This window comes from Capricornis sumatraensis, chromosome 20 (genome assembly GCF_032405125.1).
Source record: "Capricornis sumatraensis isolate serow.1 chromosome 20, serow.2, whole genome shotgun sequence".
Taxonomy (NCBI): Eukaryota; Metazoa; Chordata; class Mammalia; order Artiodactyla; family Bovidae; genus Capricornis; species Capricornis sumatraensis.
The window spans coordinates 7908078-7925083 of NC_091088.1; the positions used below are offsets into that span (position 1 = coordinate 7908078).

At 41.6% G+C, this 17006-nt stretch overlaps 1 protein-coding gene across 1 annotated transcript in view; it reads right to left on the reverse strand.

Moving 5' to 3' along the window:
* RFWD3 (ring finger and WD repeat domain 3) overlaps positions 1–13122 on the reverse strand; it is a 38779-nt gene extending 25657 nt beyond the window's left edge. The window contains exons 1-4 of the mRNA XM_068992359.1: positions 13066–13122; positions 8097–8676; positions 1101–1303; positions 237–307 (exon numbers count right to left, since the gene is read on the reverse strand). Of these exons, the coding sequence (XP_068848460.1) occupies positions 237–307; positions 1101–1303; positions 8097–8674 (852 nt within the window). The 5' untranslated portion in view covers positions 8675–8676; positions 13066–13122. The remainder of the gene's footprint in view (positions 1–236; positions 308–1100; positions 1304–8096; positions 8677–13065) is intronic.
* Between the last annotated feature and the right edge of the window lie 3884 nt (positions 13123–17006).

Here is a 17006-nt window from a genome sequence, read left to right on the forward strand (position 1 = left end):
ACAGTTCATAAACTGCATTCATATCTGCTATTTTAAATTGATACATAACCTTGTTAGGTGGGCAGGAAGGTTTGAAAACCTTCCCCTACCCTCTGTTTTTAAACCTAAGGGTAAGCAGTCACACAAATAATGAGTAACATCTGGACCCCCTGCCTACAAAGTCTGTGAGTTTTCCATTTTAGCCTGCAGTCTCCTTCTTAAAGGTAAATGCAAATTTAAAAGGATGTTCATATTACCTGTTTGGGGAGAGTGTCTTCTCCACCAATACATGTAACTTCTTGGTCTGTTGAGATGTCTTCTAGTTGCTCTGTCAAGTTGTTTCCAGAAATGACGGGACAGGTAACATATAAAAGACGATATAAGTCAGGCATGAGACTAGCAGCAGAGCCTAACTCACTACAGCTTTCCCTTTTACAGCAACACTACCAATTAGAAATGGCAGGGAGAGCAGATTCAGTCTCTGGTTGGGGAACTAGATCCCGCATATCAAGGAGCCAAAAAAAAAAGAATTCACTGATGCTATTTCAATCTAAGACCCTATGAATACATTCATTACTTTTTTTAATGCTCAAATTGCCCCAAAATGTTCAAAGTGCCCTAAGTCACTAGGTTCTCTTTCAAGGTTGCACCTATGCCTACTGACATAACTGTAAGACATACAACTTTGCTTTCTACCACAATAAAATGCCCTAGGCTCATCCTGTTTATCTCTTATCACAGACTTGGAAAAAAGTGACCAATTCAGTGGGTCACAAATCACATAAAATTGCAAGCCAGATAAAATTCTTTCTGTATAGTTATGGCCAGTGTAAGCTCATGGCATCAACAACTCAATGGACATGAGTCTGAGTAAACTCTAGGAGTTGGTGACGGACAGGGAGGCCTGGCATGCTACAGTCCATGGGGTCACAAGGAGTAGGACAGGACTGAGTGACTGAACTGACTGAGTGAGTGTAAGCTCTGTACTATAAAGCAGTAATCTATGACATCCAGAGTGAAGAGGAAAAGTATCAAAACACAAGTCTAGAGTTTCTAGCCTCTGGAGCCTAAGCTTTTCGGATGTTGACCTTGTGAATGAAATCTGGATAAAGAATACTCACCTTCTAAAACAACAGCTTCAGGCTCCTCTGCCTGGGCCACTCCCTCCTCAAACTCTGTGGAGCTGTCACTGTCAGAATCAGAACCACCTGATACCTGCAAGTCATCAGAGACAGGATTCCTAGTCTCTGAACCATAAGAGGTGGTTGACGAACGAGGCTGGGTCCTGCTCGCTTGAAAGAAAGCATCCAACGGTGCTCTCAACCTATGCATGGAGAAGGACAACAGAATTCTAGTACAACGTACTATCATCACAAGAATAATCTACAGTAATCTGGAGGTAAATCCTAGTCATTTTAATGCATCACCAGGCCACTAAATGTTGAAGTAGGAACAGAGATTCAGGCAGATGCTGACTGGACTACATATGCTCTTTCCATTCAATTATTCCATTAGCTCACACTGAAGCTTGACCCTTCTGCTAAAAGCTAATCTTACTTTACTGGTACTTCTCTTGTCAATACCTTTTAAAGACATGACTCATTAATACATTAAAAGAAAGAGAGAGAAAACTAACTCAGCAATTTGTCTGCTGATATTAGGGGGCTGAAAAGAGAATGGGCAAGATAAAAAAACGGCCCTGTTGATCAAATACAGCCTCATGAATTCTGCTGCTGCAGCTACTCAGACCAAGGTCTTTGGGGGTATTAAGTCTGGCTACAGTCATTATTGTTTCAACTCTCATTTTAAGCCATTTTTCTTTTCAAGTTAAAAATGCTAAAAAAAAAAAAAAAAGTTTAAAGTTCTCTCTTTTGCCCACTCAAACTTTCTGTTGAGCTCTCCAGCGATTTTTTTTCCATTTAGTACATGTGTCAACTCCAGTATTTCTACTTTGTACATTTTTATAACTTCAGTCTCTTTATTAAAATTGTCTATCTGGTGACAGTGTTTTATCTTTTGCTTTAGTTTTTTGAATATATTTAAATAATCTAGTAAGTTCAACATTTTGGTTTCTTCATAAACATTTTTTTTTTCCGTGTAATGATTATATTTGCTTTACACGTCTTATATTTTCTTGAGAATTGGACATCTCATAAAGCATAATGTGATAACTCTGGAAATGAGAATTCACCGTTCCCAGGGTTGGTTGCTGTTATTTGTTATAGTTGCTACTGTTTGTTTAGTGACTTTCTGAAGTAATTCTATAAAGTTTGCATTCTTTGCTATGCATGCTGCTTAGCTTTGTGCTCAGTTCACGACTAGACAGAGATTTCCTTAAACACCTGGAATCAGTAAGCCTCCCAGTCTTCGCTGAGGTATCTGACGTGTGTGTTGGGGCACAGCATCAATAATCACCCAGGCAGGTGACAACTCTACCTTAGACTTCATTTCTTGCTTATGCAGAGCCTCAAGGTCAGCCAGAGATGAGAGCTAACTGCCTTAGTGCCTTCTTAGGCCTTTCCTGAGCATGGGTACATCTGCACACAGCCCTTGCTATGTATGTGGCCTTTTAGATTCCCAAGAATATGTCAGAACTTTTTAAAACCCCATATGAAGATTACATCCCCCAGCTTTTCCTTTTAGGCTTTCTGATTAGTCTAATGTTTGCCCCAGTGACCATCCACTGCCTCAGGCAGATCCTGGGGAATAGGCTTTAAGCTTTTAGGACTAAGACAAGAATAACCTTTCAAGTGGCATTTTCCAGGAAATCAATGAACAGGTGAAAAAAGATTTCTTTGCCATTGAGGTTTCAAAGTACCTCCAATTCCATTCTACTCTCTCTAGTTGCTTCTAGGCTACTGCCCTTTTCTGTGATTTCAGGCAGTTTTCAAGACTACTATGGAGCTGAGAAATAGATTTAAGGGCCTAGATCTGATAGACAAGAGTGCCTCATGGAACTACGGAATGAGGTTCGTGACATTGTACAGGAGACAGGGATCAAGACCATCCTCATGGAAAAGAAAGGCAAAAAAGCAAAATGGCTGTCTGGGGAGACCTTACAAATAGCTGTGAAAAGAAGAGAAGCAAAAAGCAAAGGAGAAAAGGAAAGATATAAGCATCTGAATGCAGAGTTCCAAAGAATAGCAAGAAGAGATAAGAAAGCCTTCTTCAGCGATCAATGCAAAAAAATAGAGGAAAAGAACAGAATGGGAAAGACTAGAGATCTCTTCAAGAAAATTAGAGATATCAAGGGAACATTTCATGCAAAGATGGGCTCGATAGAGGACAGAAATGGTCTGGACCTAACAGAAGCAGAAGATATTAAGAAGAGGTGGCAAGAATACACAGAAGAACTGAACAAAAAAGATCTTCACCCGGATAATCACGATGGTGTGATCACTCACCTAGAGCCAGACATCCTGGAATGTGAAGTCAAGTGGGCCTTAGACAGCATCACTACAAACAAAGCTGGTGGAGGTGATGGAATTCCACTTGAGCTACTTCAAATCCTTTGAAAGTGGTGCACTCAATATGCCAGCAAATATGGAAAACTCAGCAGTGGCCACAGGACTGGAAAAGGTCAGTTTTCATTCCAATCCCAAAGAAAGGCAATGCCAAAGAATGCTCAAACTACCACACAATTGCACTCATCTCACATGCTGGTAAAGTAATGCTCAAAATTCTCCAAGCCAGGCTTCAGCAATACATGAACTGTGAAATTCCAGATGTTCAAGCTGGATTTAGAAGAGGCAGAGGAACCAGAGATCAAATAGCCAACATCTGCTGGATCATGGAAAAAGCAAGAGTTCCAGAAAAACATCTATTTCTGCTTTATTGACTATGCCAAAACCTTTGACTGTGTGGATCACAGTAAACTGTGGAAGATTCTGAGAGATGGGAATACCAGACCACCTGACCTGCCTCTTGAGAAATCTGTATGCAGGTCAGGAAGCAACAGTTAGAACTGGACATGGAACAACAGACTGGTTCCAAATAGGAAAAGGAGTGCGTCAAGGCTGTATATTGTCACCCTGCTTATTTAACTTCTATGCAGAGTACATCATGAGAAACGCTGGACTGGAAGAAACACAAGCTGGAATCAAGACTGCTGGGAGAAATATCAATCACCTCAGATATGCAGATGACACCACCCTTATGGCAGAAAGTGAATAGGAACTAAAAAGCCTCTTGATGAAAGTGAAAGAAGAGTAAAAAAAGTTGGTTTAAAGCTCAACAATCAGAAAACGAAGATCATGGCATCTGGTCCCATCACTTCATGGGAAATAGATGGGGAAACAGTGGAAACAGTGTCAGAGTTTATTTTTGGGGGCTCCAAAATCACTGCAGATGGTGACTGCAGCCATGAAATTAAAAGACGCTTACTCCTTGGAAGGAAAGTTATGACCAACCTAGATAGCATATTCAAAAGCAGAGACATTACTTTGCCGACTAAGGTCCGTCTAGTCAAGGCTATGGTTTTTCCTGTGCTCATGTATGGATGTGAGAGTTGGACTGTGAAGAAGGCTGAGTACCGAAGAATTGATGCTTTTGAACTGTGGTGTTGGAGAAGACTCTTGAGAGTCCCTTGGACTGCAAGGAGATCCAACCAGTCCATTCTAAAGGAGATCAGCCCTGGGTGTTCTTTGGAAGGAATGATGCTAAAGCTGAAACTCCAGTACTTTGGCCACCTCATGCGAAGAGTTGACTCATTGGAAAAGACTCTGATGCTGGGAGGGGTTGGGGGCAGGAGGAGAAGGGGATGTCAGAGGATGAGATGGCTGGATGGCATCACTGACTCGATGGACATGAATCTGAGTGAACTCTGGGAGCTGGTGATGGACAGGGAGGCCTGGCGTGCTGCGATTCATGGGGTCTCAAAGAGTCAGACACGACTGAGCGACTGAACTGATGGAGCTGAAGAGAATGGGAATAGGGAATGCCACAAAGCTCACAGTTCTTACTGAGACTCAACTGGCTTTCTTTGAGACTCACTCACTGAACTGCTACAAGCACTGGATAATTTCCAGAATACTGAAAAAGTTGATTTTGATAAATGTTGCCAGTTGTTTCATTGATTCGATACAGAGGATTTTTCTGAGGTCCTTATTCTGCCATTTGCACTGATGTCACTCAGGTTTGTTTTTTTAAGAAAATGCTAAGCAAGTTTACAAATTTATTTTTAAGAACTGTGCATGAACAGCAACTATAGCTACTCATGAGGATAAGCACATAAGCACAGCACTGCCTAAGAACATTTGAACTAAATGAAATATATAATAAAGTTAACCTATTATATGCATAGGGCTTCCCTTATAGCTCAGTTGATAAAGAATCTGCCTGCTGCAATGCAGGAGACCCAGGTTCAATTCCTGGGTCGGGAAGATCCTGTGGAGAAGGAAATAGCAGTCCACTTCAGTATTCTTGCTTCGAGAATCCAATGGGCAAGGAGCCTGGCAGGCTACAGTTCATGGGGTCTTAAGAGTCGGACATGACTTAGCGCCTAAACCACCATCATTACATGCTTATCAATAGCATTCTATATAGAAACCAGCAAAAATTAAGTGATTAGTTTTTTTAAATCACTCATTAATATTGCTTTTATTAGCAAATAGGCATTTCCAAGGTCAGGAGGGGACTATGAAGAGCAACTGGGAGACAGTGCTTAGGAGTATAGTCTTGAAATCCTCTTCTTTTCCTGTACTAATCATCTCTGGATTAAATAACAGTAGAATAAATTCTTGCCCCTTGCTTTCCCTCTGTAGTCCTAGATTCCATAAGCTCCATGAAAACAGGTACCCTGATCTGTCCTGTTCAGATGTATGTATCTCCAAGGCAAAAGTTCAGTCTCTCACATAGTGGAGTGTTACAAATATTTGACAAATGAATGATGACGCTGACAGTCAGAATCAAGCAGCCTCAAACAAAGAAATAGGAAAGGAGTTTGTGACCTTGATTGAGAAGTAGTTGGGAAAAATATCCCACTAGGTAGGTTTCCCCAACGTGGTGGAGCCTGAGGCAAAAGCATCCCACCTTGGGCCAGGCTCTCAATACCTGGTGCAGGGGTAGTGTGTCAGGTGAGTAAATGCCGCCAAACAACATAATGAGAATTTCACTTCAGGATATTCAGAAGGTATAAGCAAATCAGTCCTGGGAAAGCTCAGACTTCTGTGTGAATTTAGTGTGGAATTAATTTACAACACAATATTTAACAGCAAAAAATTTTAAGTCTCATTTATCAGGCTCCAGAATCCATGTTCTCTGCACAGTTGCTTTGCCTTGACGATTTATTCTCTTTGTGGAGACAGACAAACTGACATCATTTAACATCTAAATTATGTAGCTCAATCCCTGAGCACAGATTCTACACACATCAAGAAATTTTCTGATTGCAGAGTTTGGCTTCTGTGTGTCAGTATCCTCTAGGAGAACCATGGTGACAATGCCAGAGAATCTGGTCTCTGTGCTGTTTCTAATTTTCTCTGTAAATTGGCACCTGATTTATAAGTGTCATTCTCCTGTGAACTCATTACACTAATGTCCCCAACCAAGTGCAATCCCCTCACCCACTCACCCAATGTATGAACAACCAAGCCTGAGGACAATTTAAGAGTCCTCTTCACAGTTCCTGAGGATACCACTCTCAACTCTCAGCCCCCTTATTATTTCAACAGGGTCCCCAAATTGCACTACAAGGTACCTTCATCTATGACACAAATATATGAAATCCTACTTTGCTTTGAAAATCATTGTAAATGGCACCTTAAAATAACAAGAGTAGCATGCACTTGCAACTCCTGTCAACACAGAACTTCTCACCCTTGAAGGATCACATCCAGCACTGACCAGGCATGAGAGACTACAGCCACAGTAACAGCAGCCCTGATACACTAATCAGCAGGATCCACTGAAAAGGATGCTGAAATCCAAAATCAGAAGGCACAATTCCAATTCCAGGGTTATCTCAGTCAAGTCATAAATCACCCCATCATCTTCCTCATTTGTAAAACACAGATAACAGATGGCCCAGCTACCACTATTTAGTGCCATCTCATTCTTTTCAATATTTATTTTTTATTATTTGTTTGGCTGTGCCGGGTCTTAGTTGTGGCATGCAAACTATCAGTTGCCACATGTGGGATTAAGTTCTCTAACCAGGGATTGATCCCAGGCCCCCTGCATTGGGAGTGCAGAGTCTTAGGCATGGGACCACCATGGAAGCCTCTCATTATTTTCACAGTGTTAGAAAAATGGATCTGATTGAAGCTTCCTTTATTTGCTTTTGTAGACAACAGTCAGATCCAGGTTCCAACATCAGCTCTAACTTCCTTTGTACTGTCAACTCCGAGACCCTGAATAGATCATTCTCTCAGGGTCCAAGTTTCTTTCACATTTAAAATGAAAAGGTTGAATTCAATTTCTTTCAACATTAAGAAGACATTTAGAAAGCCAACTGTGGAACTAAGTATTTCAAATAAAGCAGAAGTTAAAAAACAGATTAAAATATATACAACTGTTATTCTTCATAATAACTGTCAAGACTTGACAGCTAACCCCTTCAAGAGGCAAGTTCAAACCAAAACCTATGGAAGAAAATTATTTTTAACTCTACAACACAGTATCAGGTGAGGAGGGCTAGAATGTTTCCCACTTAGTCAGATAAGTTCTATATTAATTCACACTCTACTTTTCACAAGGATTCTCTAAATCCAGCCTGCCCATCTTACAAAATCTACTGTACCACTAAATGGAGTGCCAATGAACAATGAATCTTGGGCAAGTGGAGTGGACTTGCAAGTTAAATATATATATGTATATATTTGATGTACAAGAGACAAATGATTGAAAGAAAAGCCAGCCTCTGCAGACACCACTGCTAACAAACTACCAACAAGTTTTCAAAACCTATCTGTATACCTTTATCCTCTCCACTACTTTGTGAAGTAAATAAACCAAGTAATTTTATTTTCATCTGATTTATGAGGTACTGGGGGTTCCGAAAGGTTACCCGACTTGCCAAGTCACAATGCCAATTCCTGGCAGTACTGGGGCTATCATCAGGGCCTAAAGTTCATAATTCCGAATCAGGTACTAATCCCACTATTTACACTTCTATTTACCTGGCACTGTTTGTCCTCTGGGACCCTCCTGCTCTTGCCCTCCGTGAAGCAGAACTCCTCCTATTCCTCCTCGCTCTCACGGGCCCCACAATGCGGTCTGAAGTTGGTCGCAGGAATTCCAGCATGCCATGAAGTCTCTGCAGCCCACTGATGAAGCTGGTCATTGAATCCAATGAAGGCACTTGGGGAGTGCGGTTAGCACCAGATTCCAGCCTAAACTCCTCTAAAACTCCTGGATTGAGGTTCCCCACAGTCTCTGTTCCTGAGAGCTCCACTTCCTCTGTCAGATCAACAGATATCTGCGGAATAGGCGGAAGCAGCGGCACTCTCTCTGGGCTGCTGATCACCTCCTCAGGAATGGGTTGGAGCAGGGGTGGTCCTCCTTCGATGCTGACCACCTCAGCAAGTATAGGGTGCAACACGGGCGGTCCCTCCTGGCTGCTGGCCTCCTCAGCATGAGGAGGCTGGAGCAGGGGTGGTCCCCCTTGGCTGCTGACCACCTCAGCAGGAGCAGGCTGATCTGCAGCACCATGATCTGATTGCACCTGAAGATCATATTCCATTGCTTCATGAGCCATCACTGAGGAAGCAATATTTGTAAAAAGTATTAGTAAAATGTATCAGCTACGTGGCATGTTTTATCTAATTATGTCTATCATTTAATATTTGTTTAAGATCATTCTTGACAAAACTGATAAACTTAAAAAGATGATTTTAGCTCTTTTCTTATAAGGACTTTTAACCAGTTATCCTGTTTGCCCTTCGAAAACATAAAGTCATGTGATCATAGCACTAGTCTTTAAAAGAATCTATAAAATAAGAGAATTGAACTATTGAAAATAATCCCCCAGACCTCTTGCAGTTCTGTCATGACCTATATATGGACATTTACTACAAGAAATGCATCCAATGCTATATTTAATTTTAGTAGGCAATATTCATCTTTAATGGCACTAAAGTGCAAAAAATAAACACAGAAAGAACATTTCCACAAAATAACTCAATTAATAACTCAAAATAGAAATTTACCTATTTCCTCCAAAAAGGCTGAGCAACCTTTATTTACTTCAACTTTTTCATTACTTTTGTTTTCTGTCTGTAAGTCCATTTGTTAGTCCATTCAACAAATATTTATTAAGCACTGGTTATGTTCCTTTCATTATTTGTTTCCTGTCTCTACTCCACTACGTTAGTCTATTTTTCAAGAAATATTTAAGCATCTGTCATATAGTCAGACACTCCACAGAGGCAAACAGATAAGTGGACAAGACCCGGCATAATACAATTTACATTCTAGCAAATGAGAGAATAAACAAATCAATGTGAAAAATTATATATTGTGCCATTTGGTTTTGGGAGTGGGGGGCAAGACACAACAGTGAGAGGTGGCCTCTTATAAGTGAAAATTAAACCAAGACAAGAAGGATTAAAAGAAGTTGGCCATATGAAGAGCCAAGAAAGAGTTTCAGAAGAAAATTAATACAAGGTGTCTGCTAAGTATGGGTTTAGTGCATCAGAGAAACTAGGAAGCCCAGCATAACGAGAATAGTAAGAAAGAGCAGACAGTATGAGGTTTAATATGAGGAGTGAAGTTGATGATACACAACACTTTCACTAGAAGACCTTGGTAAGGAGTTTCTTCTGCGTTAGGAATGGACTGTAGGGGAGGAAAAGTGCAGGCAAAGTGACCACTTTATAGGCTATTATGAGAGTATAAACTAGTGGTCACAGAGGCAAGACTAGTAGCAGTGGAGATGGAAGAGTAGACAGCTTTAAGAATCCTCAGCATAGTCATGCCACTTAAAATCTTGGGATAGATTAACTACCTAAGAAGGTGTTGAGATAGAAGAAAAGCAGGCCAAGGGCCAATACCAGAGACATTAAAAGAATAACAGTTATAGGAAGAGAACCCAGAAACCAAGACCATGAGGTAGGAGAAAACCTGGGAGAGTGTGGTGTCTTGGAAGAATGATGCAAGGAGGGGACAGTCAAGTGTGTCAAGTGCTACTGAGGGGAAGAATGACCACTAGATTTAGCAATGTAGAGGTGACAGATAATCTAGAAAAGAGCTGTTTCCCCAAAGTGATGAGTAGAGGCCAGACTGGAGTGGTCAGCATAAATGCAGAGAAGTCCAATAAACACAGCAGATAAAGTCTGTTTTTCTTTCTCAGTCATTTCTGAAAATCCATGAACATGACCCCAATCCCCTTGCAAGAAACAGCATTAAAAAAAAGAATAAATCACAAGCACAAAGCAAAGAGAGTATGAGACATACAAATCAGTTTTCCGTACCAACAACTGATAGGACTGTGTGGTACTGAAAAGCAAGCTAATTTCCACTGAGGGAACTGTAGAAACCACATATCACAGAAGATAGCATTGAAAGGTGGAGATGCAAAGGAGGATCAGCTGAAAGCCTGTGAAAGTAATCTGTTCCTCAAGGCAACAATAAAAAACATCTCCCCCTATGCTGCAGAAAACTGGAATTTTGAACCACACAGACTTAAGACCAGCAGTGAAAACAAGGAGTTAAGTGAAATTCTACAAACTTTCACAAGTGTGAAACACTTCCAACCCTTCTCCCCAGCTGCACAAATCCAGAATGCAATATTCTGGTTTTTACACATTCTCTATGCCTCAAGGCAGGAGATTAGAGGAATGTTCCCTAGAGAAAACCAGCTGAAGAGAAAAGATCTATAAATACTAACACTTGTAAATCTCAAGAAAATGGCTGGGTCTCTGTCCTTATAGCTAACGGTAAAAGTCCCTTGGTTGGTAAGGTTCAGTCATTCATACACAGCTTCCAATCAGTCTTCTGGGGCGGGGGGTCTCTCTGCAAAACAAACAAACAGCCAAACAACAACTGATATTCAAGAAAAGCCTCCAACATGAGAGGAGACCAAAGCAGACAAAGAGAAGAAACTTGGAAAAAAGAAATGTGATGAAAGAAATGGTAATAAGTAAGTAAATAAAATAAATCCAAACTTAAAATGCCAAGGGAAAAACATCAAAATAAAAGCTTTAATAGAAGGATTGTAAAATAAACCTGAAGAACTCTCAGAAAACGAAAGACAGCAAAAAATAATAATATTAAAAGGTTAAGTCAGAATACTTGACTAACTGAAGTACAAGAATGAGAACTCAAAATGAAAAAAAAAAGTGAAGCAAAACCTCTGGTCAAGATGGAACCATAAACTCTCTTCCCACTAAGAATCCCAATTCAGTAAATTTCCTCAAAAATTATACTGAAAAGAAAAAAGCAGACTACAGATGAAACTCCATTAATTCCATCCTTAGGGCACTTAAAAATATGCAAAACCACACTACTATATGGATTTATAAATATAAGGTAGTATAAAAAAGCCCAAGCATGAAAAATACCCAGTTAAGGAGCGGGAAGGTGCTGGGTTACCTATGAGGCTTTGACTATAGAATTTATTTATTTAAGAAAAAGAAAGAAAAACTCTACCAAAAGGTCAAAGTCAAAATTTGTTAGATAGGGGTGGTGAATGGACCAATCTTTTAAAAATTATTCAGATTAAAAATTATACAGATGTGTAGAACAGTCTTTTGGACTCTGTGGGAGAGAAAGAGGGTTGGATGATTTGGGAGAATGGCATTGAAACATGTATAATATCATATATGAAACGAGTCGCCAGTCCAGGTTCAATGCATGATACTGGATGCTTGGGGCTGGTGCACTGAGATGACCCAGAGGGATGGTACTGGGAGGGGGGTTCAGGATGGGGAACACGTGTATACCTGTGGTGGATCATGTTGATGTATGGCAAAACCAGTACAATATTGTAAAGTAATTAACCTCCAATTAAAATAAATAAATTTATATTTTAATAAATAAATAAAAATTATTCTGTGCACTTTTCAGTACGGTTAACATTAAAAAGTGAAATTTCTTCCCATGATATGCCAGTTCTGATTAGAGAACAAAAGTTCTGGTGAGATGTGAAAGGCCCAGAGCCAAATCCCAGCCTCATTCATCGGTGTATCCTACACAAGAAGTACACAGCAGATGCTAAATATTTACTGAATTACCCACCATACATACACCTAAAAACGCAAAACCAATCAACTTCTAAGAACGCATCAGCACCCAATATTGACAGACAGAAGAGATAGAGAACAACGTCATCCTGGAAGAAAGTTCTCTACACAGCCCCGTGCTGGAGCAAAGCTTCCCCATCAATGTGGGCCAACACAAAACTCGCCAGGCCTGGGGTTGAGCAGGGGCGAGTCCCCGCCATGCCGTGAGCAGCCCGTAGACATCCCGTGGTTTTCCCAAGCTTTCTTACTCAGATTTCAACCAATGTCCACGCTAGGCGCGATGAAGACTCCCAATTAAAAAGAAGACGAGGCGCGGGCGGGGAGTCGGGCCGACCTGGGTTCGAATCCGTGTTCGGTCACGTCCTACCTGAGGACCTTACTTAGGACGGTTGCCCAGCTTCCCTGTTCGACTTATTCGTCTTTAAAAAGTGGGGATAATACAAGTATTTACGTCACAGTGTTGCTGTGAGGTAAAGCTGGATAGAACGATAAGTCTTTCGTTCAACTTGAAAGTGAGGCAAGTAGCGGGCACTCCGTGCGACAGCAGTTATCTGCACATGAAGAGTCCGAGGCTCCACTCCCTGGAGAGCGACCAGGGACCTCTGACTCCGGGCCAGCGACCTCTTGACTCCAGCCCTGCGGCGAACTCTGCTCCTTCCAGGAATCCGGAGTTGCTTCCTTCCCCGCCCCACCCGCACCTCGGGGGCCGCCCCAGCAGCCCCGAAAGAACGGGAATTTAGGTGCCTCGGCTCCGACCGTTGGGACCGCCCGGAGCGCCCAAATCTCCTCAGACCACCGAGTTCAAGCCCGCCCCCAGCCCAACTCGGGCCCTGCGTCCAGGGACCCAGGGGAAGTCGTCCCGGACCCAGACGCCCAAGGCCTGGGGAGAGGCAAGTGCCCACCTCACCTGAAGCCAGAGCACACGGTCAGACTCGCCAGGTCGCCGGAGGCGCAGCAACCCCCATAGAAAAACTTGCCGGACTGGCTACTACAGGCACTTGCCAGCAGCTCAAGCTGCCCGCCTGAGGTGCTGGCTCGGCCTGTTCCTATTGGGCAGCAGTTCCAGCCGGTAGCCAATACCCTCTCTTCTTCTTTCTTTGGTCGCCGCTGACTGAAACAGCGGCGCTCTCATTGGCTGACCCTTCGTAAACGGGGTAGGCAGGACCACGCGCAAGGAAGCCTCGTACAATTGGTAGAAATCAACGTCCGTCAACACACGCCCAGCCCCCAAAGAGAAAAACGGAAGAAGGCTTTTACCGCTCTTTGTTTGAACTTTGTGGCGGGAGGAAGTTGTAAGGGAAAGATTTTTTAGTCCATTTTGAAAAGATGAAAATATTAAAACTGTGCCTCATGCTGTTTCGCCTAAAGTCTTTGGTGAAGAAGATGCCTGTCACCAAAGCCAACCTTAGCATTTGTACTTTTTTTTCATCTTCCTGCCTTTAAGGCAGCTTCTACTGAGCAAAGTTAGTATGAGGAGAAAGGAATTTTATTTTGTAAACAAATACAAATATTATGGAGTAGAAAGAAAAATATTTTGAATGATTCTCACTGTTGTATAAGTAATGGCAGAGGAGCCATTACTTATATATACCCCCTGAAAAGTATATGCCACCTGAAACTATCACAACATTGTTAGTCATCTATGCTGCTGCTAAGTCACTTCAGTGGTATCCAACTCTGTGTGACCCCATAGATGGCAGCCCACCAGGCTCCCCCGTCCCTGGGATTCTCCAGGCAAGAACACTGGAGTGGGTTGCCATTTCCTTCTCCAGTGCATGAAAGTGAAAAGTGAAAGTGAAGTTGCTCAGTCGTGCCCGACTCTTCGCGAACCCATGGACTGCAGCCCACCAGGCTCCTCTGTCCATGGGATTTTCCAGGCAAGAGTACTGGAGTGGGGTGCCATTGCCTTTTCTGTAGCCATCTATACTCCAATATAAAATTAAAAGTTAAAAAATAAATTTAAATAACATATTCAAACAGGCTTGTACATAAAAATCAATAGCATCTTTATCTGTAATAGCCAAAAATTATAAACAACTCAAATGTTCATCAGCAGATCAAAGGATAAATAAATGGTTACACTCATACATTGCCATAGTTTTCAACTATTTTTCAGCTAGAAAAGGAATAAATTAAGGATACATGTGATTACATGGATGAATCTCAAAAGTTATACTGAAAGAAGGCAAATTTATCATATATCATATGATTACACTTATATAAAATTTTAAAACACAAACTAATCAGTAATGATAGAAAGCAGGTCAGTGGTTGCCTAGGGAAATGGGGGTGGTAGGGTGGTGGGAGGGAGTGATTGTAAAGGAGCATGAAGAAGCTTTGGGAACGGATCCACATATCCATTATCTCGATTGTGGTGGTGCGTATATATGTCAAAACATCAAATCACACATGTGAAACGTGTAATCCACTGTGGGACAATTATACCTCAAAAATGCCATTTAAATCAGAATTGCAGGGCAGGAGTGAAGAGGGGGTTTGACTGTATGCACATAATAGGACTTGGGGGCATGATGGTAATGTTTGTCATCTTGATGGGGGTCTGGATCAGTCATGTGTATGAATTTATTAATCTCATCAAATGGTATATTTAGGATTTGTGTATTTCACAACATGGAAACATTACCTTCCCCCATCAAACAAACAACCACCACCACCCTGTAAACAAATATTGAACTGCAGTTAATAATATAAATGCTGAAATGTTTAGTGATGAATTGTGTTGATGTTTAAAATTTTCTTCTAAATGCATAAAAAATAAGGATGGATCAACAGTAGGAAGAAGAAAGGCTAAATTGATAAGTATGTGATAAAATATGGTGAATTGTTAGGTGTAGAATCTAGGTGGTGACTATTCAGATGTTCAGAGCATAACTCTACTGACATTTCTGAGTATTTGAAAATTTTTATATTTATAAATGTTGAGGAAAAAATTAGGTATAGGGCTTTGGAAGCTGTCTTGTGCGAGTCAGGGGTCCCTGAAGATTAAGTTTTATTACTAATACTTTTACAGTGAATCCGCCTCTGCAGGGGGATCTGCCAGAGCATGTATAACCTATAAGGGAGAACTTATGCTGTAGCCGTATAGCCACAGAGAACAAAAGATTTGAAAGATGAAAATAGTACTACCCGATGATTAGCTCGAGAAAAGCCTCAGTGTTCAACCTGTCCTTGTTGATTCTTTTTTAACTTAAAAATGTTCTAGGTTTAAAAACATCAAGAATAAATAAAAGATAAAAAGGAATAGAAATGAACCACAATTTTATTCCCCAGATTATAAGCTCCAATTTATTTTGCTTATTTTTTTTAAATTTAACTTTATGGAACTATAGTTGTGTTAGTTTCAGGTGTACAGCAGAGTGATCCGCTTACGCATGTAAATATATCCCTCCTTTTTTAGATTCTTTTCTCATATAGGCTATCACAGAATATTGAATAGAGTTCCCTGTGCTATCGAGTAGGTCCTTGTTGGTTATCTGTCTTATATATAGAAGTGTATGTTCATCCCGCGCTCCCAATTGACTCCTCTCCCTGCCTGCCCCCACCTATTGTTGTCTCCTCAGTAATTGGAACAATGCCCAGCACATTGCTGTTGAATGATTTGGGATGAGTTCAGGTGGAAAGAAAAGCAGTGACAAGTAGAGGTCACCTTACCAAGAACAAAGGTGTAAAAAATTTCAGAACAAACAGGTTACATCCAGGAGACATGGGTTTCTGAGAACTCTTAGGCTAATATATTTAGTTTGTCCTATACAGCATAAAAATAATTTTTAATGAATTGCCAATGTTTAAAAAGATGGACAATTTACCAAAAATGTGACAAAGTGGATGGCTCTGGAAACACTGGGGTCCTGTTCCTATATGATAAAAATAGGCTGCAGCTGAGCAGAGGCTGCCCTTTCTTCACAAAGTTCATCTGTTCCCTGAAGTCTCTCCTTCAGGCTCAACTCACTTTTTAGGCTCCCACTAGACCTCACAGGTATTAGAGTTTGCAGTCTCTGGCGGGAGCACTCTGGGACCAGATACTGGAGATCAGGTTGGCATCAGAGATAAAAGGCCTTGGGGATCCAAAGGGGGATTCTGTACTTAGTTCAGTGGGAAAGAGGAAGGATCAATCTTTGCCCAGCTGTTTACTGCTGTCACAGTTCACCCTGGAACTTAGTGGCTAAGACCACAGCCATTTATTTAGCTCATGGTTTTGTAAATGGGCCTTCTGGGCTGCTTCTGCTGTGCGGTTCTTCTGGTCTCAAATGGATTCATCTCTGTGACAGCTGCTGGCCTGGCTGGTCTAGTATGATGGCTCCATGTAGCCTCTCCTTCTCCAGCACCCTTGCGCAGCTTGCTCCTGGCGGGGGAGGGCTCCAAGAGACGGGGTGGAAGTTTGTAAGGCCTCTCGAAGCCTGGGTTTGGAACCAAAACACCAACACTTCGACATTCTATTGGCCAAAGCGAGTTACAACACCAGCCCAGGTTCAAGTGGTGGGGATGTAGATTCTACTTCTTTTTTTAAAAAAAAAAAGTTGGTTATTTTTTTATTTTTAGCTGTGATGGGTCTTCATTCCTGCGCAGGTCTTTCCTCTAGTTGCAATGAGTGGAGGCTACTCTTCGTTGCAGTGAGCAGGCTTCTCATTGCAGTGGCTTCTCTTGTTGCAAAGCACGGCCTCTAGGGTGGGTGGGCTTTAGCAGTTGGGCTCAGTGGTTGTGGCTCCCAGGCTCTAGAGCACAGGCTCAATAGTTGTGGTGCACAGGCTTAGTACTGTGGCATGTGGGATTTTCCCAGGCTAGGGATCAAACCCATGTCTCCTGCATTGGCAGGTGGATTCTTTACTA